At 34.4% G+C, this 27,999-nt stretch overlaps 3 protein-coding genes across 7 annotated transcripts in view; 1 reads left to right on the top strand and 2 right to left on the bottom strand.

Moving 5' to 3' along the window:
* Nucleotides 1-118: 118 nt before the first annotated feature.
* Nucleotides 119-12,526, bottom strand: LOC131668283 (dedicator of cytokinesis protein 1). 4 transcript variants are annotated; one of them, XM_058942334.1, is made up of 20 exons: nucleotides 11,750-12,526; nucleotides 11,297-11,368; nucleotides 11,127-11,212; nucleotides 10,305-11,050; nucleotides 10,076-10,220; nucleotides 9,438-9,989; nucleotides 9,142-9,357; nucleotides 8,743-9,071; nucleotides 8,312-8,660; nucleotides 6,590-6,688; nucleotides 6,273-6,463; nucleotides 5,555-6,182; nucleotides 5,236-5,483; nucleotides 4,468-5,103; nucleotides 4,113-4,385; nucleotides 3,719-4,028; nucleotides 3,431-3,537; nucleotides 3,077-3,202; nucleotides 1,907-2,171; nucleotides 119-1,819 (listed from the first exon to the last, which is right to left on the bottom strand). In XM_058942334.1, the coding sequence occupies exons 1-20, from the start codon at nucleotides 11,793-11,795 to the stop codon at nucleotides 1,355-1,357; spliced, it is 5,889 nt and encodes a 1,962-aa protein (XP_058798317.1). In that variant the 5' UTR covers nucleotides 11,796-12,526; the 3' UTR covers nucleotides 119-1,354. The 4 variants fall into 4 exon arrangements, with proteins under 4 accessions (XP_058798317.1, XP_058798316.1, XP_058798319.1 ...); XM_058942333.1 differs by having other exon boundaries at nucleotides 11,127-11,368; XM_058942336.1 differs by lacking the exon at nucleotides 3,077-3,202 and having other exon boundaries at nucleotides 11,127-11,368.
* A 762-nt stretch (nucleotides 12,527-13,288) lies between these two features.
* Nucleotides 13,289-17,698, bottom strand: LOC131668268 (UPF0430 protein CG31712). Of its 2 annotated transcripts, none has more exons than XM_058942301.1 (5): nucleotides 17,160-17,698; nucleotides 16,802-16,945; nucleotides 16,491-16,728; nucleotides 14,598-14,681; nucleotides 13,289-14,236 (listed from the first exon to the last, which is right to left on the bottom strand). In XM_058942301.1, exons 1-5 carry the CDS (start codon nucleotides 17,303-17,305, stop codon nucleotides 14,072-14,074), a joined length of 777 nt encoding a protein of 258 aa, XP_058798284.1. In that variant the 5' UTR covers nucleotides 17,306-17,698; the 3' UTR covers nucleotides 13,289-14,071. The 2 variants fall into 2 exon arrangements, with proteins under 2 accessions (XP_058798284.1, XP_058798285.1); XM_058942302.1 differs by having other exon boundaries at nucleotides 13,295-14,236; nucleotides 16,491-16,716; nucleotides 17,160-17,696.
* A 7,947-nt stretch (nucleotides 17,699-25,645) lies between these two features.
* LOC131668345 (serine/threonine-protein kinase 26) overlaps nucleotides 25,646-27,999 on the top strand; it is a 75,457-nt gene continuing 73,103 nt past the window's right edge. Inside the window, exon 1 of the mRNA XM_058942435.1 lies at nucleotides 25,646-26,717. Coding sequence (XP_058798418.1) covers nucleotides 26,703-26,717 — 15 coding nt within the window. The 5' untranslated portion in view covers nucleotides 25,646-26,702. The remainder of the gene's footprint in view (nucleotides 26,718-27,999) is intronic.

Raw genomic sequence — 27,999 nt, 5'->3', positions numbered from 1 at the left:
ATAATTTTATAGTTCAAGCAAGAAAAAACGCATTGCAATAGTATTTGATTTTATTTTTTACTATACCGATTCAGGTTAAATAATTAGTGTACTAAATTACATTTAAGTAATTGTTCGAAGTACGCAAAATATTTAGAAAATAAAAAATAAAAAAGTAACAGAAAACGTATTTGACGTTACAACTTATGATAAGAGAAGTAAGTTTATCGAATAGATTAAAAGTAAATTTAAACTTACATATTATATGTTATATGGAAAACTAAGCGACAAAAACAAGTAAATTTTTTTCACGTTCTTAATTAACTATACTAGTGGTATCTAACCGGTACAATAAAAAGAAGTTGGATAGTTAAATGAGTACTCAGCTTTTGTGAATTATAATAATATATTATAAAATGACACTTTATAACAATAAACAAATGTTTTACTAAAATTTTTCACTGCCTAATTCACGAAAATTGGTCCCTGAGAAATCGAATTATAAACTTGACAACAAAATGGCACGATGACAACTTTCGATATCCAAAAAATATATATTATAATCATTTCATCAAGTCGTTGAACTTAATAGACTAGTGTTAAATATTTAAATAGAAGAATTTATGGCATGCTTAATAAAAATTCAGGGACCTTTTCCAATACCATGGCTTAATTGTACAAAATTGCTGCTGTCATTTATAAATAATACTAACAATGGTTTCTTTGGCATGATAATGAAAGATAGTGGTATTTATTTCAGTGTTAAAGAAAACAATAAATAGTTAACAACTTTCTTAGACGAAAATTTGAATGATTCAAAAGATACCTTCAAGAGCTACGATATCTAACAAGTAATAAAATTGTATTTAGTAATAAATTGCACAATTATAAAAATTATGTGTTTATCTGGATGTGTGTGAACTTTATGAGTATTGATTCATTTCGAATTAACGCCATAACACATATGAATGAATGAGTTTGTAATATTAAACATGCGAGCCGCTAGATTATTAGTACTAAACACGATATTGCTTTGTCAAAAATTGATAAACACAACACTCGCATAAAAAATGGAAGACCTGATTCTTATATTACTTACAAGTGTAAGTCTCAGTGAATCTCGACATTGAAAATTGAATAGTATCAAAAAGTCATGGTTTTCTAAAGTTTCGGCGATCGATAAAACAGTTTAAAAAATTGTATGATTTGTTAAAAATGTACAATAAAATTGTTATAAAATATAAGCTAGACATATGCTTTGTTCGATTTGATCCGTATAAAAGCTTTCTAGGAAAAGTACGCTAATATTATTATAAAGAAGTAACAGCTACAAGTATCTCAGGTAAAGTATGGCTAAAATTAGTTAGGACTAAAGTCATGCCGTAGACGAGTCCTGGTTTGAGCTTTCCGAGTCGCTCGGCGAGATGAGGGCAGTTTTGCTTAAAGAATGAATCGGTCTTTTAGGCTTTGGTGGTGGCGTTGGCGGCTTTCCATGGCCGTCAAAGCTGTCAATTGGAATAGGCAATTTGCTCTTCGGTCGATATATGGCCGTGCGAGTTATGCTGGCTAAGGAGTTAACCGAGCAATAATTAATAGAACTGTCGTCTGGGAGATTGCAATAATCCACCTCCCGAGTTTTTATTGGTAATGGTGGTGGGGGATCGTCTTCCGACGCAGTACTGTCTGTGGTGCCGATGCTATCGCGGTTACCCTTTCCTAAACTGTGCGTATCCAAGCCATTGCTCAGCGAACGAAGGTATGATTGAGATTGGCCTGACCAACGATTACTTAAACGACGTTCTTTTTCGGCTTCTGATCTTAATGGTCGTTTTGGCGTTAACTGCAAAGTACCGCAATCAATTAGAAAAATTTTTACAAAAATTCCACATTAAACAATGCTGTTAAACATGAAAACAACACAACTTACCTCTTGTCTGAGTTCAAATACTGGAGAGGCAACAAGGCTAGGTGTTGAAGCAGAAATCAGTGGAGATGATTGAATCTGTATTGGTTCTGGCATAGTGTACCACTGACTAGTGGGTTGCTCTGCTTTCGAATTATTTGCCGAGTCACTTTTACGGGAACTACGTCGTTTAGAATCTTTTTTTTTATTTGTGCCAGTATTTGAATTGCCTAAGGCTTTTTGTAAGGAAGTTGTGGATAGTATATGCGAACGTGTCGATGCGTTGTTCCTATAAAAAGAACAGTAAATTTTACTTTTCTCTTGCAACAAAGTCATATACCATTTTATGTTTTTATTTATAACAACATTTATAGACAATTTAGTTAGTCTTACTCCTTTTCATTAATTTTTTACAAAAATAATTAAAAAAAAATTAACTCTACGTAATAAATTGATATATCTACCTACACAGTACAAACTTCACAATAACCCTATAAATTTTTTTGACATAGATATGGAAATGTGGAATCAGAAATAAATGTGGAACTTCATGAAAGTGCCAATAAATGATACTTTATGAAATGAATTAAATAGGAAATATGAAATTTTTTATGAAATCAATACAATATGAAATTTTTTACATAATTCAACTGAAAGAGTAATTTTCTTAGTACAGTCTACCTTTGAACTACAATTAATTTAAAATAAACTCTCGCTTCACACGTGAAAGTATTATTGCAATGTATTAATGAGATTTAAAATAACAAGAGTATATTAAATTTAGAAATGCTGTATTAATGTCTACCAAATTTTAGATAAATATTATTGTCCATGCTTAGCGAAAATATATAAAATAGTAATACTTTTATTCACAATGACACCAACTTGTGGCTTTTGAACAAAACAACTTTTAAATGCAATTAATAGCTAGAGTCTGAATTCGTTCATGTTCTGTAGGCTACTTATGAGATTAACTTGAAGAATCAAAGCAATATTAATCGGAAATGAGCGGTAAATATGCACAGTATGAGTTGCTTTCAGTTTGAATGTGATGCTTTCAAATTGTGAACATAGTTGTTTGATGATTTTGTTTCGTTAAGGAATTTATTAGCTTCCAGATGTGATGGTTATCGACGCTGCAATTGTGAATGAATTGTGCACTATAGCAATCGACATTGATCGCGTATCCTTTACCTTGTTAACCCAACGCTCGGAAAACCCGAGATATAGGAACCACTGTTGAAATTGAAGGTCGCTAGAGATTTCAGTGCGGCTACTTGGGATCTCGTAAGCGAAGTAACTCTGGATCGAGTACCGCAACTGAATGAAACAAATTGCCAAAATTTTCCGCGCGATATATTAACCAATTTTTCATTACAATTTTCACCCTATTTATATTGTTTTGCTCAATAAACCAATCTCAGAAATTTCAATTCATTCGGCTATAGAGTAAAATGTTCAACTTTCAATAAAAAACGCAATCCAAGCGTAAAGCTTAAAAAAAAGAAAAAGAAACTCAACGACAATAAACAAATGATAGAAACTTACTCGTTGCTTGCGATACTTGTTTCGGATAGACGTTGGTTATCGCCTTTCGGAACATGCCTTCTCATGGTAACTGACGATGAAGCCATTTCAATTTGCAAATCACACGTCTATAAGTTAAAATACATGAAATCAAAACATAGTATTGAAACCATTTCAAGCGATTAAACAAAAATTATTTAATAGATTATTGCAATTTTACAACGTTTTGAGGTCAGCATTGTAAAAAATCAAATAAATCTAAAACAGATCAAGACAAGGCTCTGTAAACCCTATTAATATATGACTCACTCTTTTTCCATATCTAGCTTCCACTTGGACACGCATAGTCGCGTAACATTGCTCAAGATGTTGATGGAAAGGTGCGAGTTCCAGCGATGCTCTTGCCTTGTGCAATTGAACACCGACTCCAAGTAAGGGTATTTGCTCTGCAATTAAATTTTCCAATTTTTCCAAATCTCTCACATCTTCAGGATGCGCTTCTCTATACTCGGCATTCAAAAAAGCTTTCTCATAATTGTCGATGCCTCCCATCACAGCAGGATCTAGTACACCATTTAGTTTCATGCTTAGCGGGTTTAGTGGAAGATTGATATCCGCTCTGTCAATAATGTCCATGAAAATGATTAATTGTTGTTTTGATACACTTAAATAACAAAAATATAATAAGCGTTCTTATTTATACCTATGTGCTATTATGAGATCTCTCAAAGCTGCATTTGTAGCCTCCATAGTTTCAATAGCATTGCGTAGTGGGCTGACTAAGTATGTATCGCTGAAAACAACGGGAAACCATCTAAGTATACCAGGCAATGTATGACTAATTGACAGAACAGTTCTTTCCAGCCACAAAGAGGCAAATTCATTTCCTGATTCTTTTTCGCCATTTGACATAAATTCCTTTCTAGGTGCTGGCCTTGAAAAACGGAATTTCTGCACGTTGTTAACGCGATGATATCTGTCGCAGAAGGAAATGATTAGTGCCTTACACGATAAAGTATAGTTCGCAGAAAAACAAGTTACACAATGAATAATCAAACCTTAAAACAGGTTCAGCAGTAATTGGTTTTCCACTCAATCTGTGCTTCTTCTCATCCATCACAGGATCGACTTTGTTTATTTGTACATACTGAACATTCGATTCCATAACTTTGTCACTAGGTAGAGATAACTTATTCATTTGTTCAGCATTGGGTAACTGATTCAATGTTCTCGAACAAAAATCGCTCAACCTCTCGTACTCTTTTCCTCTGTATACAAAAACTTTATTTCGTAAGAAAGATGGATGGCCACGACCGTAATATGCAACGCGGAAATATTCGGGTTCTGGCCTAAGTTGTTTAACAATAGAATCGTAAAATTTGGCCATTCGCCTCAATAGCACAGATAGTTGAAGGTACTCATAGGTTTCCTCTTCGTATTGAGCAGATAATTCCTTGCACACTGCAACAGCAGACTCCCACATCTTTCCTTTATCGAAGTAGTCAATCATATCATTGTATAAACATTCTTTTAGTTCACGATGCGTTTGACAATGAGGATATCTACTCGATTTAAGTAAAGGAGATAAAGATTCGTCGCTCCATTTCAAAAGTCGACTGTGCAACTGTAACGTATAAGCCGCTTCTGTATAGTTGTCGCATTCCAGATGAAGTTCACATAGTTTATTAACGTATCTGAAACGAATATATAATCTATGTTAATAACGATTTTGGAGCTTTTATAACTTCTATAAAAAAAATAAAAAAGGAAACGTCATATGATTTAACAAATGGAAAAATCATTTACTTTTCAATTTTTCAACGTACCTTATGTACATCTCATTCCTATTAATTTCCGAATAGAATTCTAAAAGATTAACTGTACAAAGCATTCTGTGTTCTTGAGATTCTGTATGAATAACATCGCGATATTGCAGCAGGTGATCCATGAGCTCGGCAACAATTTTAACAAATCGAAGACCTTGTTCTTTCATTGACGTATGGTTCTCGCATAGAGGTGTCATTTCTTTTACCCATAAATCGCGAAAGTCTTCGTCTCCTTTCCCACCTTCAACCTAGGAAAAAATATGTACGTTAAACAAGTTTGTAATAAACAGAAAATATTCAACTGGTCATTAACACTGACCAAAATATCAAGTTTGGCAATCATTTCGTTTTCAAACTGATTGAAATTAGCCTTAGTATTTCCATGAGCTTTCTTATCACTAAAGCCTTCAACGTATTTAGAGCTGTAGAACTCAGTTTGCATCATATCAAAGAATATCGGTATGGCCGCATTTTTTCTGAGTTCAGTGTCAGGAATCAAAGCCATTTCTAAAATAGCTCCGACGAGAGCCGGCACAAATAATCGTTTTCTCGCCCCTAAACTAATCCACATCTTATGAATTTCCACGGCAGTTTCTCTCCTCATGTCCTTGTATTGCTCAACAATGCGTTTACGCTTAGCTTGCGTGAAACTTTCCAATTGCAGAGCTGGCTGAGTCAGGAAAGCGATAGCGCAGTGGAAGAAATTCGACCAGGCTTGCTGCTCGAAAGAAGCATTGAACAGTTCTCGAATAGTCGTTGAGAAGAAGCATAAGGCTTTGAGAATGACGCTGTTCTGGAGCATTATCATTTCGCACCAATCGTTGGAGAAGACACTTCTAGACACGAGGTCTTTGAAAACCATCAAAATTTCCATGATAAAGTCGAGCAAATCAAACTGCGTGCCAAAATGCTGAATGTAGATTTCATAATGCTGTTGATTCATTTGCCTGCAAATGCAATTGCGCGCTATTTTAAAAAAAATCTAATCGTACTAGCAATTAATAGAAGCAAACTGTGGCTCTGATCAACCTACGAACCTGAAAATCGACAACATAACGGATACGAGATTACCAACTAAGGGGTTTTCTCTATCCATTGATATCACAGTCTGAATAATCGTTCTCAGGGCGGTAAGCATGATTTCTTTGATGTCCGAGGCGGTCGAGCCGACGTCTCTTCTGAACGTCAAGTCCAGCACGTCCGACAGAATTTTCACGCATAATTCGACCTGTGCGAACATTAACGAGATACTTGAGTGCTCTCGCCCTCGACGCGCGCGTGTCTTATTCGTATTCGGCAAAAAAGTCAACAAAAACGTGAGAGAAATTTATTGGATCATCTGTCGCGAAATTACCTCTTCAGAGTAGCCGCGATGTTGATTGAGTCGGTGCCGATTTTCACCGAGCAGCCTGGCTACCTTCGCCACGCTCTTTCCAGGCGTACCCGACAGTCCCTTTACATCGCGCGCCATTTACCAAAACCATACCAGACACAAAAATAAAACAAATCCCGAGGTTAGTGCAAACTCAAAAAATCATAAAAAACCATATCCAATACTTAATGGCTACGATTCGTCAACGATAAACCACATCATAAACGAATTTATACTTGTGCCTTGTTTAGCTGCACTTTTTATAATCTATTAATGACGATAAGTCATTAACTTGGCATTGACCGAAGCATAAGATAATTATAGGACGTTGTAAATGGTAGAGCAAACATGACGGAAAATCTACAAGTGATTAGACGCGATACTTTCTAGCTCGTGTGATTTTTTATAATAAATTATCTAATTTTCATTGAACGTGATATATTGTTTATAGGAAACTTCTCCGTCGATTTTTCAAAAACATAGTTTTTACTTCACTTGCGATATGATTAGAGACGAACACAAGCTGATAATTTAGATAAGATGTAAAGTGTTCACGCATGTAAAGCTACTTTCTATTCTTTCTACGTCATATTTCTATAGTCCTCAGTATAGAATGCTCGAGAAAATAGTCTGCTGGAAATACTAACGTGATTGTAACTTTAACTATTTACATAACTTTCTAATATCATCAAAGAAAGCAAAGAATTTATTTTATCATTAGACCGTTAACAATACTAATGTATACTAAATATCGTTTAATTAAATACTGTACCACATCCATCACAATATCAATATTTCCCATTTCTTTCAACTAATATTAATAATCATTGATGTTTTCATATTTGTGAGAAATCCTTCTCTCAATGTCATTCATCGCTTTCTCTATTTATCTATACGGAAACACTTATATCTCATGACTTTCAATGTTATTTTTAAAATAAACAATAAAAATTCGTAGAATTTCGTATCCAAATCAATAAAAGGGAATTGAGTGAAAAGTTTCAATGAAAAAGCTGAACTTTCATTTTGATTAAATTCAATCATACACATAGAACATGAAAGTTTGATAATTTGGAATGCTCAATGTTGTGAAAATGAAAATGAACTTGATTTGAATTACTCATGAATTTGAAGAAACAAAAAACAAGCCATTTATAATGTAGGAATTCAAAATTTACATGGAAATCATCTTGAAGCGAGTCTGACGTTTTATTATAAGCATTACTTGTTTTTCTAAAATCGTCATTGGTTTTATTACAAGATTGTCCCAGGATTGTACAAAATAACAGATATCGCCACCTAGTTTTGTGCATGCTAAATTAGTAACCATCACCACTACATGTCAACATGCTATTGATTGTGATTTTCAAAGTATCATACGCAAATCTATTGATTATTTTGAGAACTACATGAATATTACAATAAGCACACATAATAATCGTCATATAATTCTTAAGATATTCTATTCAGATTAAGTAAGCTATTGTGATACAGTTATAGCATAAAAGTTTGAGCGTTTAATAAGTGGGTGTAAGCTCGTCAATAGAATTCACTAATGTGTATGGCGAAAGGGCGTCAGGCTGCACGGCAAACAAAAAGCATAGACTACACTTAATTGCCGATTGAAATTATTTTATAGAGCAATGATTTTTCGTTAGTACGACCTAAATGCAGTTATTTGATTGGGTTTAATATCCAACTTACCTCTTCTTTCGCTTCTAGAAGATCTCGAACAAGAATAGTGATTCTTGGTAATAAAATTTGTCTACACTCCATGTTTAAGAACAATGGACTGTGAACGATATCGTTGACAGTCATCATTTTTTGCTTCGTAAGTCTACCAGACGGAAGAGTAACCAATAGATCTATCAGAATCATGCTAAGTTGTTTTCCACTGTAAACTTTTAGCAAATGAGGTATTGTGGACGGCAAATATTTCAAACAAGCACCTTGAACTAATAACGTCCCATCAGTCTCATATTTCATAAGATCGACAATAGATCTTAAAAGTTCAGTAAGAGTTTGTGAAAATTCTTCCTCATCTTGATCTAATCTGTAAAACAAAATAACTTTGTTGATTTCTTTTCACCAGTTATATAACATTTTTCACTTTCATAAACAATTATTGGCCTTACTCTGTAAATAGCAATCTAGACTCAACAATAAATCTCATGCAATATTGTAAATTTTTCATAGTTTTCAATAAAATATCTTTTTCTAGATCTCTCCCATCGCTAGCACTCGCGCTGTCAATACGCTTTTTCAAAACTGCTATCAACTTTTTGTACGCTAACGTTGCAGAAAAACTTTCAGAAATATATAAATCTAAAACTGGCTGGAAGTGTTGATACTTCCGATCCGAAACTAAACTAATTATATGAAGAAGGCACTCAAAAACCATATCATCATAGTCATCACTGTCTGTATTACTCATTAAAATACTAAACAATGCATCTAAGACATCCTGAAAACCATTCATCATAAATAAAATAAACTTTGAATTAAGATTGATATACATAATTAAAAACACTCACTTGTAAAAATTTGACTACTTCTTCGCCATCAACTTTCATTAGAGCTGTTAAAGATTCTTTCAAGTCTGTTTTCGAAGAAGACCAATTCAATAAGCCCAAAAGTTTTACATTTTGAGTCAATTTGGTAGAACAAACATTTGTGGCAATCAAGAAGTTATCTTTTGACGATAAACTTAGAGGGCCTAAACTTGGTTTTTTCTCTAAACCAAGCTCATTCTACATACAGATAAAATTATTTTATAATGAAATGCATAGTTAAACTAGGTTTACTTAAAAGTACAAGTAACAGAACTTACCAGTTCTTCTTTAGTTGATGGTAATCTCAAGTAATTAGAATCGTAATCATCATACTTTTTATTATCAATTTTATAAACTAAAAGTTCATGTTGTGTATCTTGCAAAGTTGTACCATTTTTTTGCATAAGTTTAACGTAACTCATTGCAAATGGTTTTTCTGCCTTGTCTTTAGCCTCATTTGAGCTTCGATGTTTAAAAGTAAACTTTAAATGTGCTAGCTTAAATTCTTCTATAGGAACAGCAATTTTGAAAGTTTCACACCATCTTGGTTTATCTTCATGGTAATATATGACACTTCGATAATCATCTATGCATAGTGCACCTCCTCCAAGAGTAATAACTCCTGGTATAGCTACACCATCATCATTGCACACTTTTACAGTTACTTCAACATTTTTATCTGTTGATTTTGAACCTTTGCTGAATTCACCACTAACAAGTGTCAGATATAAATCATTTCGAACATCACCTGGCAGAATTACTTCTGGGAATCCCATCTTACGTGCAATTGATACATTACCAAGAACCAAGTGAGGGTTTTCATCTCTAACCTGATTATTGTTATATATATTAAATGTATATGTAAAAAATATATATCAGTAGAATAAAATACAAAACATTTGTATTCAAGACATACTTGTTTGACATCTCCTCGCAGTAATTTTAAGCTACACCAAAGACCTTGGCCAACAGGATTTCCTACGCTGTTATTTTTTGGTAAATTTACATCCTTTTGTGCAAGAATCCTCCGTAAAGTACCATCTAAACTTTCTTTCTCACAACTGCTGAAATAAAAATTTAAACACAACAAACAGAACTGAACGAATAATAAAAGTGGTACATGAATAAGTAGACTTGACCCTTACTGGATAAAAGGAATGCAGTATTCAGTTTCTGAATCACTCTCCAGTTTGCCATTTATAAAAACTGTAACATCCATAGCAGCAATACCAAATGGCCTTCTCATACTATCCTGACCTTTTGGCTTTTGACTATTTTGTACAACACTAGAACGCCTGTGATCAACTTCCTTAGCTTCCATACCTCCGACTCTAATGGCGTAACAAATTAGATAAACTTTTTCTCTAGATAAATCTCTACTTCCTAAGTCTGTGAATAAAACTTTAAGATTATGCAATTGATCTATATCTGGCATGAGACCTTGTTTACTCCATGAAAAAACATAATTCTCGGTTATTGCCTTCATTTCTTTACTATCATACAGAGTCAACAAAAGTTCAACATCCTCTACCATTTTGCACACAAAATTTTTAATATTTACAAAAAATATGTAGGAATAAACTGGTGCTTGTGGTTTTACAGATTTCTTTTTAGTTTCAGTAGTAGCTTTTCTAATCCTTTCTGCTGCAGTTTCATGTTGGTAATACAACTGAACAGTACTAGTCAAGTCTGGATTCAAAATATTGCCATGTTCATCTCTGACAACCATATCAAGCTCCAATAACTGGTTACCAATATCAATTTTTGCAGTAGCCAATTTTTTCATATCTTTCAACTCATCAATGGTCAAAGTTCCACTTAAAATTTTGCTTCTATAATTTGTCAATTCCAAAATTTGCTGATGAATTTTTGCAAAATTATCAGAATGACTCTGAAAATGGAATAGTTGCAAATAGAATTTCACAAAGATATTTTTTTCAAGTAAGAAAACGATGAATTATGCATACCACATAGAGCTGTTTCCAGTAATACCCCCATTCTCTCAAAACACTGGTAATTTCATTCATGAGACTTTCCATATTCCCAGATCTTTCTTGAATGCAAATGTAAGATTTGGGGAAAATCCCATGTTTGCCATCGTACTTTTTATAGCCATAATACCATTCATCACACTCACGTAATACGATAAGAGCATCTCCAACATTTAGAAGTAGTCGAAATTCTCCTTCTTCCAAAAAATTGTAAATGGCTTGAAAAAAAGGTAAATCATAATTATAAGTTATCCATATTATAGCTCAAAGAAAAAAAGTAGAACATTTAGTTAGAAGAACATTTGTGTTGGAAAAATGGAGGATGAATCATTGACAAGAAAACTTGAGTCATTAGCATTTCTCAACTATAAATTTAAACTTTAACTATACAGTGTTTCAAGGATATGTATATATGAAAGACAGGTTGAGTAGTGACAATTAAGTGATCACAGAAGTGTTTGTGTTGTACAAGTAAAAAAATGGCATTATCATGAAAATAAAAGGAAAAATAGATGTACAACTAATGGTAGTAGGAATGAGGCATTAACTGACAAAGATTGAGAAGCGTGATAATGAAAAGAAAGACAATAGTTCCATACCAACGCCCATCCGATGTTCCTTCACTCTTCTCCATGTCGTCATCATGATTGCAAGCAGATCGGTTGAAACGCATAAGCGCTTCGAACTTGAGGTTCCAGATGAGCACGAGATATATTTTTAACGAACACTCAAAGACGAATTAATAAGTAAAAAAAGGCATGAGGCAAGCGAGCCACAGTAGAAGTATGTTGTCGCACGACATCGGCACGAAATCGTTTTGCTCTCAAACAGGATGCTGCTGCTCATGCTATCATCATCGTACCGCCGCTGCTCCTGCTGCTACGAATCCGTCAACGTCGTATATCGCAGTCGCAGGCACGGCACCGTCACAGACTGCGGGGAGTTGAAGAATTCGTGATTGCGTTTACACCACAGCATTTAAAGGCAAGGAGAGAGAGGAGAGCTATATAGCCGTGACGATTGTACACACTACATTACACACGTCTCGTTGCTCACTCCCGAACACTTGACTCGTCGCGACAATACAACGTCACCTCATCGCTGCACACACATGTCTCGGTTTCACTCTATACTGTGTGCATCTGGAAGCGATATATCACTCCATTCCGAATCCTACATTACTTCTACTATATTGTCGTGCGAGCGAATAGTCGAGCATGTGAGTTGGTAAATATACAAAACTACGCGTTAGCATCACGTGACTAATCCATAGTATCCCAATGGCTCACATATACTGTTGCATGTTTAGCTATGTGTGTGCATAGGTTGTACTATAGAGGAATGTATAAGGAAACCTTTGTGGTGCAAGAGAAAGAAAGATAAAAACCGCTACAACGTGAGCGCTATGAGATAAGGCTCCAGCACCGTTCCGCCACTTTGGTATAATGCAAGGTCGCGCACTATTCTCATTGGATACAACTTCATAATTACATTTGGCGCAAAATATTCAATTTTTTTCAGATCAATAGCTAAATTAAACCTAAATACTTAACACTAAACCTACCAGAGCGGTCAAATGACCGCTCTTAAAGCCCGAAAAATAAATGTTTTTTAATTATTATATGATAATTATTTTGTGTTTATTGTTTATCCTAAATTCTGTATTAATTACAATCAACTGGAAAATACTATAATTGTGTATTTCAAAAGCGGTCATTTGACCGCCATTCGGTAGAAATAGGTATATATAATATTTCGGTAGGTTTAGTGTTAAACAAATTCAAATTTTATAGATATTGATTCTTGCTCATTTTCGGTTTTTTAAATTCGATCTTTATGTACACCTTTCATCGATTCAAAGTTGTTATCTATTCTCAATTACATTTTAACGTTTTTATAAAATTCAAATTTTTTCATGAAATACCACACTAGACAAAACATTTTTTCAATTAAAAAAAAACTAGATATGATCGCTTGAAACTAATTACTATTATTTAAAAAAACAAGTTAAAAATTAATTGATGACTTAGAAAATAAAAAGGAAGTAGGGTGCAAGTAAAAAAGCAGGGCAATTGAATACTTCCTTTCTAGTTTATTATGAGAAAAGAGTGAACTACATTATATAAAAAACTTGTATTTCTGTATCGTTAAATATACCTACAAATAACATACACTATAAAATTTTTATGGACATTTTTATTGAATACGAAACAAGGTATACGGATATAGTATAAATAACATTTTTTGAGGAAAACAAACATTTTTTATTGTACAGGATTACATCAAAGTAATACAATAGTCAATAAACGTTTGATCAATCTTCTGGAACTTATTTTGGAGTTTTTACAATAAACTTTTTTTGTGTGTAAATGAGTACACTCGAATTAAAAAAGTAATAGTTTTATTATGCATAGAAAAATGCTGTTGACAGTTAAGACGGCTTTCTAAAATTATTCTATATTTTTTACTGATAACACTTTTCACTGAAGTTTCAAATTTTAATACGCTTTATCGCAATTCCTATTCCGCACTCAGTCCAGCTCAAAAAAAGAAATTATCTTCAAGCTTAAAAAACGATAAATAAACTGAAAATAATATACCTATACGAATAAAACGCGTTTTTATACAATTCGATCCTTAATTGCTAGACTAATAAAAAGAGACTATATACTCCCTTCAAAGCTGGAGAGTATTTCGGAAAAATTTAACAACAGCACCAGTTTTAAGAACTTCAAAAAATCTTATAAAAGGATTGTTGACATCATCAATTTACATTTAATTAATGTATTAAAATGTTCGCTTTGATTTGAAGATTTTTCAAAGTTTCAAAACACGGTTTTTTAAATCAGAGGATCATGCCATCGAACCATTTCGAAAGATAGCGAAAATATCACATTAGAAACTACACCGATTGAATACACTCACGTTACTGGTTTAAGCGAAAAAGAGAGCTTCGGTCTGGAGTTGTTTTTACCAAGAATTTTCTTTTGTTCTTCCTTGACTCGTTTTTCATGTTCTTTTCGCATTTTCTGTCTTTCTTCCTCCATGAGCCGTTGCTCTTCGACCATGGCAAGTCTTTCCTCAGCCTACACAAACAAAGAAAATAAGATATTGAGAAAACTTTCTAGTCATAAACGCTTATTTATTTTGTCTTTTTTAAATTGAAAAAAATTTTGATGATTTTTTCTTATAAGCAATCGATTTGCAAACAATAATGAAAGGACTACTTTAGTTATAATAATTTCTATTTAATAACGCAATAGTCCGTTTTCATAAATATGAAAGTGATTTGACCCTCGTCTGGCCTCTTTTCTTACTTCGCTCGGACATCAATATCCACACATGGGTCAAATCGCTTTTTCCCACTTGTATCGAAAAACTTTTGTGAACCCTACACAAAATGTCAATAGTAATGGGGTATTTTTAAATATAATTATATTTACTTACCAATTTCTTCTGGGCCTCTTCAATCTTTCTGTTGTTTTCCTCCATGATCCTCTCAAGTTCCTCACGTTTTTTCCGCTCTTCTTCCTACAACGACAATGAAATACGTTTATATACTGAATTGATATAATCAAGTTAACTCGTTCAATTAAACCTTTTTCATATTATTCCAAATCATGGTGCAGCTATCACAACAACCGATAGCTCGTCGGCATATCCTGGATGTCAATTTGACAGGGGATGGATATTAGGAGAAGGAAAAATAGAAAATTTCTCAATGTCAATTCATACAACAAAGTTCCTAAATGTTTGAAATAGAAAGCGACCATAGATTTAAACATTTTAAAAATAAAATAATTTTCTAACAGTGGTCTTATTACATATAGAAATAATTTGATTAGTGAGTTTAGTAAATCCAATCGAAGAAAAGTGAATTTTTTTAAAGTATGTTCAAATGAATAATTATGTAAACATAGATACATAAAAATAGTAGTCTTGAACATTATTTTTATACATATTAAAAAACTTTTATCTCAACGATTGAAACTCATAAGTTTTTCTTTTCTCCTCTCTTTCACTTTCCGTGATGGAAACTTTCAAATTATAAAGCCATCAAATGAATTACATGCTTGTCCTAAATTTTGTGATTGTTCCTAACGATTTGTCCTCGTAATGTTAAAAAAATAACTTAGCAAGGAACACTAATTGATGAACAATATTGTATAGTGAAGTATGAATATATAAATTGGATAATACCTGAATGGAGCTCTCACCAGCACACGTAGGGATGCCTTCTTCATTGACAATCACACGGCAGTAAGTAAAATACCGGCATCTTCTGTTGGTAGTCAGTTAGAAAGGCGACCTACATAATGATAGGTCGTGCTTTGTCGCTATGGGATTCTAATTCTGCCTTGTTAAGTCTACCTGGTCTCGGTTCAACTGACATTCTTTGTTTTGCAGTCGTTTCATTTATCAACAATGTTATTGTGCAAAAATTGCAAAAAAGAAATTTGAAATATCCTAAAGTATAGTGTCTAGTGAACTGATTGTTAATCAAAGCAAAGTACATGGCAGTTAAAAAATTAATTTGTAAAATCAATTGAACTTGATTAAATTAAAAATATAATGTCAAGCTTTATTTCTAACATAAAACCATATGTACAAAGTTGATTGTATTCTTGAAATTTTCTTTTAGTGTACCACTTTCAAATTTCAACTTAGTTATTGGGAGATTCTCAGGTAGATAAGGCTTGTCCTTAATTGACTTATTTTAATAGTATGTAAAGATTCTTCAAGAAACTTATCGTTTTTATAGTCTTTACATTTTAGTGTCAATCTATAATTTTGAAGTAGCACGAAAAAAAGTATTTGTCTATCTTTATAATCACATATGAACATATATATGTAAAAATATTGTGCTATAACAATATTGTATATATATATGTGTACATACATGTGTAGGTACAATTGGTCATTCACAAATAACTTACATGCGCCTATATTAAAAAAAATTGTTCATGGGAAAAGTATAAACATTTTCCTCCCCCCCATCAAAACAGTAGAATTTTAGAAGATGCTGGAGATAATGAAGCACTGAGGTTTTTTTTTGTAACGTTTCAAGTTTCAAAATGTATCCAACCACAATGCTCCAGCTCAAATACTTTAATGCTGCTAAGTTATACAATGTAACTAAATAGTAAGAGACAACTGATGCTCAATAACAGATGCAATACTGATACATTTTTCTACAATTAGCTTTGGCAGATAATTAAATAAGTGCAAGAGAATTACATTTTGCACTTATATTTATACAATTTATAGCAAATATTAATATAAAATTTAGCAGCACCAGCATTTGAGCTAAGTTCCTATGTTTCTTTGGATTGGTCTTACCTCTCTTCTCTTTTCCTCTTCTCGTAATTTAGCTTGTCGCCATTCCATCTCCTCCATCATTTGTCGTTCCATGGCTCTTTTAGCCTCTTCAACTCGCCTTTGAACTTCAGTTTCAATTTCTTCTTTTCTTTTTTCAAGTTCTTCTTCCACCCGTTTTTGCACGAGCTCTTCTATTCTTTTGGCTGCTTCTTCTTCTACTATTTTTTGCTCTACCTCTCGTTGTCGCCTAAAAAAGCCCCTTATGATAAAATTGAAAGTAAAATAATGTTGGAAATTCTAAAAAAATAAATATTTTTTAAATTTGTTAATACCTTTGTCTTTCCATTTCTGCCAGTCTTTCAACTTCATCCATTTTTCGCTCCCTATCTCTGTAGGAACGTTTTTTATGTGTGACAATGTGAACATCATCTGATATATCAGAAGTACTACTGGATGAGGCAGAATGGGATCGTTTCCTGTATGAATAAAGAACAACCACAAATACAAGTGAAAATCGATGAAACTTTGTCGTAATGAAAAATAGATATAGAACATAAAATGGCGACTTCACTTCAACTGCAATGTGCACTGTATGTATGAATTTAGCGTGCTCGCAAAGGTGGAAGTCGATGTAGCCGAATGGAATAATTGTAAGAATAATTGATCGAACGAAAGAAATGGAAAGTATACCTCGATTTTGAGCTTTTTTCTCTGGGTTTGTCGCTGTACTTGCTGCTAGATCGTTTTTCACGGGACTTGGATCGATGTTTGTGTGAGTGTTTACTCTTGTGACGTCTACGGCTAGGAGATTTACTACGCGATCTGGACCTTCCCATTTTGGCGATATTGTCGAGCCTCACAACTCGTGAGATTCGGTCCTCGCTTTCGATGGCGAGGGCGTGATGTCGTAAGGAAGGCGTACAGCTGCTGGCGTTGCTTCTAGCCAAGGCGAGAAGCTGCTGCTGTCTTTGCAACGCCGTTGTGGAGCTGAGAATATCGAGCGCCGTCTTGGCTGATGAACCAAATACCTTTCGAGGAAAAGACTTCTCAACGCCACGAAAATATTCTGGCGCTAAACACTCGTTTAATACAATTTGTTCACTGTGCGCTGCGGATAGTTTTTGCTCGATACTCTCTAGTCTTCTTTCCTGCCAGTGCAATGAAATGGCAATAGTCGATGACAGTAGATCAGCTATAGCGGTTTTCGTCCTGGTTCACTGCTTACATTTAGAGACAGTGGTGGCAGCACTCTCTGCCCTCCCGGCATACATGTATTTTTATTGCCATAAAATTTTTACAATAATAGAGCTGCTTCATCAACTGCAACTACACAAGCACAACTATGACTGCTATCGCTGCTATCACAGTGGCGCTAGTATTCTTATCTGCATGGTAGTCGCCCCCTGATAACGAAAATTTAAAACCACGGACGCGGAAAGGTGAATACTGAATAAATACATATATCGTATATGATTAAATCGTATTATAAACTATAATTCATTTTAATAATTGAAAATGGGTTTAATTAGAAAAACTTATACGATTCCAATATGTAAAAAAATTCCAAAAAATAAGATTTCATTTCACAAATTTCCCAACGTCATCGCATTGCGAAAAAAATGGGCAAAGTTGTATTTAAGATAAAATTGTCTACTGTAGCTTAACATTCAAGAATATGTAGTTGTCATTTTCTGCCTGCAATTATTTTCCAAATAGTAGGTACATTATCATGACTACAATATGCTATTGTAAATATATATTATAAGAATAACCAGTTATTACAAAAATTATTATTATTATAGATGGAAAGAAATGATTGTCATTGAAACCACGAGCAATTTTAAGTTAGAATTTGCTAAACAAATTTTTTTTTCTGACTATAGATGTTGAGAAATTGAATAAGAGTAATACAAGAAACAATAAAGTAATTCATCGAAATAAGCTTAGAGAACAGTTATTTGAAAAAAAGTAGCGAATAGTACACTTGATATGAATCAATAATCTAGTAAATGCAGATCAAAACAAAGAATCTTAGCCAAAGATGAAGCAGAAGATATTTTACATATCTTCTGCTTACGTGCATATTACGTGCATACATACATGTACGTAGAAAATTTTGAGTGTCGTGCATGACAAATAATATGAGAACCACGAGAAACATTGACAGTGATAACTGTTAATTGCTAGAATTGTCTAAAATGGAAAGCAGAACACCTGTCATTTATGAAAAAGGTGAAAAATGCTGTGAAAATTTTTTCACAGATAAACGTTATACATTAATAGACTTAATTAAAATGCATGAGTATTAAAGGGTTATACTCATGTATGATTTCAGTTATTAAATAATTTGGTTAATTGTCTAGATATATCTGGAACAACAAAGCTCAGCACTTCAATACCAGAACATATTCTTGTGTGTCTATGTAAATTGAAACATGATCTTAGTTTTACTTGTCTTTCAGTTTTTTTTCAATGTAGTGAAAGAGGATGCTCTAAATATTTTTATAATATACTTTTGAAATTGGCAGTCATAATAAAACAAACAGTCTTTTCACCTAATAAAAAAGAAATTGTAGCAAATTTACCTGTATATTTTGAAAAGTTCAAAAATATTCTAATGGTATTAGATTGTGCCAAGATTCCTATAGGCAAATCAGGCTATTTATTGTGTAGACTACATTTATATTTATATTATAAAGGAGTTTTAACAGTGAAATTTAGGAGAATAAGTCCTGGAGGCCTAATCACACATATTAGCACTAGTTTTAGTGGAAGAACTTTGGACAAAGCTATATTTGACCACTATTATGTTGTTAAGTAGTTATTACTTTGCATAAATACTGTTATGATCACCAAAGGCTTTCCAATTAAAGAAGAGTGTATGAAAAGGACAATTAATTTATATATGCTATAAAAAATTGGAACGTAACAAAAATTTAACAGAGCTGATTTTGAAAAAACCAAAAAAATTGTAGCTACTAGAATACATATGGAATAAGTGAATCAAAGAATCAAAACATTCAAAATATTTTTGCTTATAAAATAGAATGGACCTTGCTTCTTTATATTGATAAAATTGTTATAATTATTTGTGGCTTAATTAATTTGAGTAGTCCAGTATTAAGAAATAATAAATTTTTATATAATGAAAAGGACAGATAAAAATTTATTTCTGTAAAAAAATATTTATTTATTTATATCAATAAAGTACTTTTGTAATACTTACAAAATGTTGTTTTTTAATTGTAACAACATGTAGGTTCATAAAATTTGACAATGACTAACATTGAAATAGAATCATATAGCTAATTTTTTATTAAATTTTATTTGCACTCGTAAAATAAATTAAACGTTATATTGTCAATGATTAGAATTATTCTTGTATAATATAATACTGAAAGATTTGACAACATTTAATTTACTAGAATTAGACGCTTATTTTAAATAGCTTGATTTATTCATCTGAACACATATATCATTAGAATTTCAAAGTTGACATATAAAAGGTTCAAATAATGCAATAAATGACAGAAAAACATAAATTTAAGAGCGCGCTGTATAACGCTATAACGCTAAGTCATTTACAAAATAAAAATTGAATGTTTGTTACTATGCACACACTTTTGTTATAAATGTTCGATTAACGAACTGCTCCGCCACACTAAAAATGTACGCATAGTAACGAACATTCAATTTTTATTTTAATAGTTGCTTTGAACATTAAAAACATCCACATTTCTTTAATAGACTATTTTATTAATCATTAATAATTCAATACCAAAGTATTATTCTATAGACTTTCAATCACTAGTAGTCTTCTTTTCTATAACAACATCCGGCTTATATCCTAGCCAAGGTATTATTAAGTTTGAATAATTCTAACTTCCGCGTTGAATACTTTTGGGATATGAAAAATAGAAGATTTAACAGAAGAGATGTAATAATAATTGAGCTTATTATTGAAACAAATAAATTTTGGTACATAATTCGCTCTTACAAACTATTATAGCTATACGGCTCTTAGCCTAGTCTGAGACACTTTCGACCGTTGTCGTGTCTCGAGTCCTTACGACGCTTCGACCCGTTACGGCCAAAATCGCCACGCTTTCTCGAGAATAGGAGAGACGGAGAGTCTCTCAAGGGTAGAAGGAAATAGTTCCCCCCCCCCCCTGACCGACTATCTACAATCTCCCTATCCCTTATTAATCTTTCGGCATCGATCACCGCGCTTTTCGATTTAAAGCCCGAGACGACTAGGTTTTCTGAACGTCGCGCGTCTCGAGGTTTTCTCTAAATTCGTCTTACAATCTCACGTAGTCATGTTCGCTTGGAATTTCTACCAGTATATAAAAATTTATAACAAAACCTAGCTTAAGAGTTTTTTCGTTCACGCTATTTTCATAAGGCATAATTTTTACTATTTAGTTTAAATGTAGTCGATACTTCTTCTTTAAATTATCCAAATATATAATCTTTAATTTTATTTTCCTAATCGAACTTTTTATTATTAATAACTTTCAAAAAATATGCTGTATTTGTTGTTATTCTTTTTTGTTTATTTGTTTTTTGGTTAGTCTTTCAAGTCACTAGATTTCAAGCACAGTATAAAAACATTAATTACTTTTCTACTTACTTTTCTCTTACATATTTATCCACAGAAAATGTTATCCGTTCAACACATATTAGCCCTCGACGTAAGGTCGTAATCCACTACCTATATATGTGAATAATTAACGAAAATTAATATTTACGTTGCTTTCCATTTTTCCTACGTCAAACAACGTCAAGTTTAATACTCTTTCACCTCTCCGTCAAAAAATAAATAATCTCGCTAATAAGACACGTTGAATTACAAATCTTAAAACTTAAATACATATATACATTGTGTAAAATAATTTGGATTTTGAATTTCGCGGGTCGCGAATTTGCAAGTGGATGTTGCGCAGTGTATCGTGCGCCGATCGTATCTGTCACAAAACCAATGTTGATTTAAACAGATTAAATTAATAATAAAAACAAGTTGAAAATGTAATAAGTTTTAAATAAATAATATTGAATAATAAATTTTTTTTGTATTATATAAAATTCGAATATCGCGTTTTTCAGTTATCGATTTTCAGATATATTCCCGATTTAATATGTAACGATTTCATTGTCATCATTAATTAATATATTCTTACATCAATATTGAAGATGTTAAGTTCGCGTTTGAGACTGGTTCTGAATATACGTTTTTACAATGTCAATTTTCCAACCTCAATTTGAATGTACCGTTATTTAATCAATTGGTTTTCAATCTTATACTCAAAATATATTTATACCAGATGAAAAAATTAAAGTTCACGCCGAATATGATGGTAAATAAACCGACAATAAAATTTACATTTTGTCAGATGAATTTTTCGCACTACTAGGTCGAAGTTAGATTAGACGATTGAACGTCGATTTGAATAAAATCGATCGAGATCTCACATCAAATCATGAAATGTTATAGTAGAAAAATGTCATAAAAAATGAAGTCTATGAAATAATTAACATGTTTCCAAAACACTTCGAGCAAATGGTTGGTTGTGTGCGTGATTTTCAGGTTAATTTGAAAATACGAGAAAACACGACACTAATTTACCATCACCTTTATGCTGATATTCCTTATGCACTCTTGGATCCCGCCGATAAATAACTAGATGTACTAGGAGCTGGTATCATTAAGACAATTGATACGAGCGATTTTAAATCACCTTTGGTAGTTATTTCAAGGGTTGACAGAGCTGATCGCTTGCGTATAAATTACAAGCGCGAGTTAATCAATGCCTGAAAAAAATTCACTATCCAATACAAAAATCGACGATACTTTTAACAGTCTTTGGGATTCCCCGTGTTTTTGTAAACTTGATTTATACAAAACTTATTTTGCTCGTTTTTTTATGAAGAGTCAAGCATTATTAATTTAAATATGACTCGACTACAAATCGATGCAGGTTGCTTTTGTTGTATAACAACAGCATCATCAGAATTCAACCGAATACTGAATCAAATTCTTCAAGGTTTTTCCAAGATAGAAAATTATTTTAATGACATCATGACATCTGGCAATATAAAAGAAGAATGTAATATAATAAGATATTATTAATGATATTATTAATTATAAATGATATGTAAGAATGTAATATAAAGAATATAAACGAAATTTTAAATTATACTATTAAATACAATCAAATTGCTATAAATCATCAGAGAAAATTAGAAGTGTTGATGAAAGACCAAATGCCTATATCTAATGATCAAAATAAAATTTTCTCTTAGTATGGTGACATATTATTGTCATTTCATTCCAAATCACTCTACTGTAATTGTACCTCTGCAACAACTTTTGAAACAGAATTCGAAGTTCAAGTAGAATAGCAAGATATCACGAGCGATCAAGTTTTGATATGTCATAACTTATCTGTTCAACTTGTCTATGAGTCCAACAGGACTTTTATAGGTGTACTTACACATGTCGTAAATGGAGTAGAACGTCCTATTTCATTTACACTTCGATCATTGGCGTCAGCTGAAAAACTATTTGCAACTAGATCATGAAGCACTTACTTTGATGAATAAATATTTGGTAGGCCATTTAAATTTATTACTGATAACCAATCTTTTTCTCGAATTTTTTGTTAACATGCAGATATATTTGGTATATCAGTTCATTTACAACTATATGCAGAATTTATATTAGGATTTAACTATATATGAAGTTTCGTTCAAGGGGCTTTGAAAATTAAAATGTAGATTGTTTCTCGAGCACCTATTTTTTCAAAATCAAGAGCAGAAGCAGTTATTGACAAAGAAGTACATCAAATTTGTGAAAAATGAATTCTAACTATTTCAACGCTAAACATTTCTGTCGAATCTATACTAAATGAAACTCGAAAAGATAATATCTTTATGTAGAATTTTACAGGTTAAAAACGTAATGTACACTGTGACACTGAGTATACAATTGACAATTGCATTCTGTTCAGAAATTAACGAGTCATAATTCAATCGAGCTTGCAGCCCCTTATACTTGTAAAACTACATCAAACACATGTGGCTATATAAAAAATGAAGCAACTTGCAAGACGTTATGCGTATTGGAAATTAGCCGTCAAAGACATCAAGCGTTCAATTAAAGCTTGCAAAGCTTGCGTGCCACTTAAAAATAGTCGAGCTAAATTTTTTTCTCATCCATGGAATAAGCCAAAGAATTATTGGCAGTGCATTCATATTGATTATGAAGGTTCATTTCAAAATTATTATTTTCTTGTTATAATGGATGCTAAGCCCAACGAACCGAAATTAGACTTGCAGTTCGTCTGTACCAACGTCAACATTAACAATTGAATTGCTCAAAAGTCTTCGCACGCAAAGGTTTTCCTAATGTAATGGTTTCCGACACGCTACGATGTTTACAGGTGATGAATTTCAGAATTTTTGCAAGAAGTGCAGAATTGTTTAAAAGTTTATTGCACTATGACCAACAGACATATTCGAACGTTGAAAATACGCCTTTCAGCTATGATTGACGAACCATTATCAATATGTTAAAAGGTTCAAGAAATACTTTTCAGGCATCAATCCATAACTCTAAACAATAAGAAAACTCCAACTAAATTGTATTTGAATCATCAAATTCGAATTCGCTCTGATGCACTCAAATCAACACACTTTAAAAAGATAACCTCATAAAAAAAATAGTGCGCCAATTCAGTATCCATATGTACTATACTATAAGGAAATTTTTCGACTTGATAATAAGATTAGAACATCATCTTAGGTCTTCGTCTTCATTCTTCATAGCATGTAACCAGCTCTCGGCGTGCCTCCCGGTCTAATAGCTTGCGGCATCTGTCGACGGAAATAGGCGAAATAAATAATGAGAATATTTAAACTCTCGACGGGTTCCGCATGCTGTACAAGTATCATTGATCAGTCTTACACATATAAATAGCAAGACAAGTACAAGTATATTTTTTATAATTAGATCAATTGCTTATATTATATTAAAATATGTAAGATTGATAATATCCTATTAATAAGAAGGAAACCCCCTACTTTTTTACATGTCTTTCTCCACGTACTCTATCTTCCTTTGAAACAGATATTATCCATACTTATGTATATTATTTTAATGATATTTACACTATTTGGTAACAAAAGAAAAACTAAATTGACGGGTGAATATCAAATTAGTATATCAAACTGACTTGCACCTATTATGTGAAAATTACATGCCGATTCAAATAGATGATTGCAGTCTATAATTTAACACTTTTCAAGAATCTATAGAGAAAACATTAAATATTGATCATTAGTAATTTTCTAAGCTTTTTGTTTGCACCCAAATTTTAATACGAAAGCAGCTAATAATAAGTCTCTTTTGGTTCATGTATATGTTTTTGTTAAATTAAAATTGATCGATATTACCAGTAAAAATACAGTTCATTAAATACGATCAAATAATTCATAAAAAATTTTCAGATTGCATGTTATATATAATAAAAAAATTACACATATCGTAATTGTCATCAATAGCAAAATGGTAAAGTACAAATCTGCTAACACGAAGGTCTCGGGTTCAAGTCTAGGTTAGGTAGATGTTTTATTTTATTATTTCATTTCTTGTATGTAATCATCTTGTATGGAAGCTGTTCACGTTATTTTATCAATAATATGCGTGTATTTGTTATTTATTATACTTTCAGCATAAAATCGAGTATTGAGTAGAAAATTTGTCGAATTTCGTGCAAGTTTAATATAAGTTTATACAAAACTTGTATCAAACTTGTACAAATTTCGTATATATTCTGTACAAAATTTGTACATTTATTTTTAGTAGGGAGGTCTATGCAAAACAATGACAAAAGGACGTTGATCACATGCTAAATGAGAACTAATTTGAACAACCGGTAAAACAAGTAAGCTGCCAGTCACGTTGAGCACAGAGCTTTTGTTTGGGAAGCGGGGCTTTGTGCTTGTATATAGCGTCTATATTGCTATGAACATTATCAAAGTCAGACGCAGAGCGAGAGAGAGCAAAAGAGAGTGAGCGAGAGAGAGAGAGAGAGAGAGAGAGAGGAGTACACAAGCGAGTGTTGTATAGTGGCGACGCATAGCGTCGATGGGATGAGCGACAATCAAGATGGCGCTCGTTTATTTGCCGAGGGCTCTCCGCGGCGAACGTAAATAATACGCGCGAACGAAGAGGCAGCGGCCGCGAGCGACGAGGAAGAGGAGGCAGCAGGCAAGACAACAAAGAGGTCACGACGGCCACAAGTTAAGAGAGTAAAAAGAACAAGTTACGCAGAAGATAAGCGAGTTGTCACGGTGGTTCGCGAGATAGTGTTGTGTCGCCTGCGGAGAGGTCACACTGCCGAAAAAGACGAGGTGCTACGGACTGACTCGATCGACCTGCGCCAGTGCTAGCCTAAACTAAATAATCGTTGGCCTCCGGAGGTGCTGCTGCTCGGCTAGTGGAGAGCGTGCTACGTCGCAGTTCCCTCGTCCGCGGGTTGATTGATCAGCTTGCGTTGGCGCGCGCACGCGGCCTATACACAATTCGGTTTCTGTCCGTCTGCTCGTTGAGGAATGTGGGAAAAATCGTTAGCTGACATCGCTAGGAAAAGAAGCAGCGCGAATTGGCCAGCAGTCTGTTGGTCGCGAACAAGGGCCTAGAACGGGAGCCTCATTCGAGTGTGACAAGCAGCAGCAGAGCAACGGCAACGGAAGGGCACGAGAGGAGAAGAAAGAGCAAGAAAGGAAGGAGAGAAGGCAGTTGGTGGCTGTGTATTCGCTCAAAAGCGAGCGAGCCTATTCTCTGCGCCAGAGGTCAAGGCGCTGGCTAGCTATAGCTAGAGAACGAAGGAGAGAAAAAGAGAGAACAACTGGCCTCACGCGGAGCAGCACGTACAGGTTAAACGAGATTGCAGCAGCAGGGACATGACCGAGGTGCGATTTTGCTAGCGACGTGTTTGCTTGTCTGCTGACACCGCGGATTCGTCGGCGCATGTGTCGCGGTTCGCCATCGTTACCGTGGCTAGCGTGCCGAGAGGTTCGATGCAGCTGTCAAGGATCGCCAACGGAGCATAGCGCCCTTCGTCGTCATCGTCGTCGCCGTCGTCGTCGTCGTCGTCGTCGTCGTCTGCGAGCAGTAGCCAGCAGCCGGGCATCGGGACCTCAACGTGCTCCGCAAGCATAGCAAGGAACATGGCCTTCAACGAGGTAAGTTGACTGTTTTGCTGCTTCGATCTTTCAATCGATTTTCTTGGTTTTTTATTTTTTGTTTTATTTTCGTCCCTCTGTACGTGCTACACGAGTAAAGTGTTTTGTTTACGCCCGGCCCCCGGACACGCTGCTGTACGCACTAGTCGAGTCAAGTCGAGTGTTCCTATACGTAGTTTTTGCTGCTCTAAAACCTATCAATCACTCTTTACGCCGACGCTAATAACGTTATTAACCATGAAACATCGAAGCTGGTCTAAAACCCCTGCAGCCTTCAAAGTGCCAAGGCACACACAGGGACATCGATGAAAATTGTTGAACGCACGAGCTGACTGGATACAAAAAGAGTAGCGAGCGGCAGGCCGAACGTGAATAGCGTCACATGCCTTGTTATTCGAGCGAGAGAAATTGGAGTATAACTGGACGGTCGCGTAATCGCGGGATCAGGCATGGTCGACCCGAAAGAAAGCTTATTATTTTTCACACTTGTGTCCGGGTTGTGCCGGCGTAGGTTGCCGCGTGGGAGCGAAGGGAGCAGAACTCATTCCGCCGTGGAAAGTCGGTGGGGGTCGAGCGTGACCTCGCGACCCCTAAACGCGAGCAAGATGGAGCAAGCAGCTGGCAAACTGTCAATCTCCGCGGGCCGTCGCGTGGGCGATCTCTTTTCTGTTTTGCGTGCTCTCGTTGTTTCGGCAATCGCGCGCGCGCGCGCGCGCCCACGTCGAGCTGACGATGCACGATTTGCGCGCACTCGCCTCGTCGCTGTGTACAACTCGTAGGCGTCTGGCGTCGCTACTCGAAACTGCACAACCTCGCGACAATGATCGCGCCTCGAGCGTATAGGCGTGTGCCGCTCGGATGGCATCTCGCATATTTCTAGAACGACTTAATGAACTTGCAAACACGAGCTTGCGCCACGATAGCACGTTATATATTATGCGTGTATCTCACTCTTTTCGGAAGTATTTCGCTCTTCGTTTGGCACAACGGCAGCTTTCGCTCGAGACCAACTCTTTCGCATTTCCAGTGATGTGTCGGTTCAAAATTACGCACGACTAATTGTCCAACAGATCGACCTCCTTGATAGCCGCTCACTTTCCCGCTTCGTTTCCCAATTGCTTGCCACGGCAAGTTGCTCGTTTCGTAAGTCGATCGAACGACCAATCGACTTTTCTGTTTTGCGCGCCAGAGAGCAAAAAACGACGCCGCGACTCTGGGAAGGCCTCGCGGAATAATCATACGTATTACGCGTTCTTTCTTTTTTATCTCGGCGTTGACACTT

The sequence above is a fragment of the Phymastichus coffea genome, unplaced genomic scaffold (assembly GCF_024137745.1).
Source record: "Phymastichus coffea isolate CEN01 unplaced genomic scaffold, Cenicafe_Pcof_1.1 PCOF00076, whole genome shotgun sequence".
Taxonomy (NCBI): domain Eukaryota; kingdom Metazoa; phylum Arthropoda; class Insecta; order Hymenoptera; family Eulophidae; genus Phymastichus; species Phymastichus coffea.
This window is presented reverse-complemented; position numbering and strand designations above follow the sequence as displayed.

Bases quoted from the DNA above. Each gene is read 5' to 3' on its own strand.
- LOC131668283 (XM_058942333.1), bottom strand. From the start codon at position 11,795: ATGATGACGACATGGAGAAGAGTGAAGGAACATCGGATGGGCGTTG. The intron at 10,221-10,304 runs GTAAGGGTCAAG...TTATTTCAGCAG, and splicing joins TACTGCATTCCTTTTATCCA to TTGTGAGAAAGAAAGTTTAG. The intron at 9,358-9,437 runs GTAAGTTCTGTT...ATCTGTATGTAG, and splicing joins CATCAACTAAAGAAGAACTG to AATGAGCTTGGTTTAGAGAA.
- LOC131668268 (XM_058942301.1), bottom strand. From the start codon at position 17,305: ATGGGAAGGTCCAGATCGCGTAGTAAATCTCCTAGCCGTAGACGTCAC. The intron at 16,946-17,159 runs GTATACTTTCCA...TTATTCATACAG, and splicing joins GAAAAAAGCTCAAAATCGAG to GAAACGATCCCATTCTGCCT. The intron at 14,682-16,490 runs GTAAGACCAATC...TTGTCGTTGTAG, and splicing joins AAGAGGAAAAGAGAAGAGAG to GAAGAAGAGCGGAAAAAACG.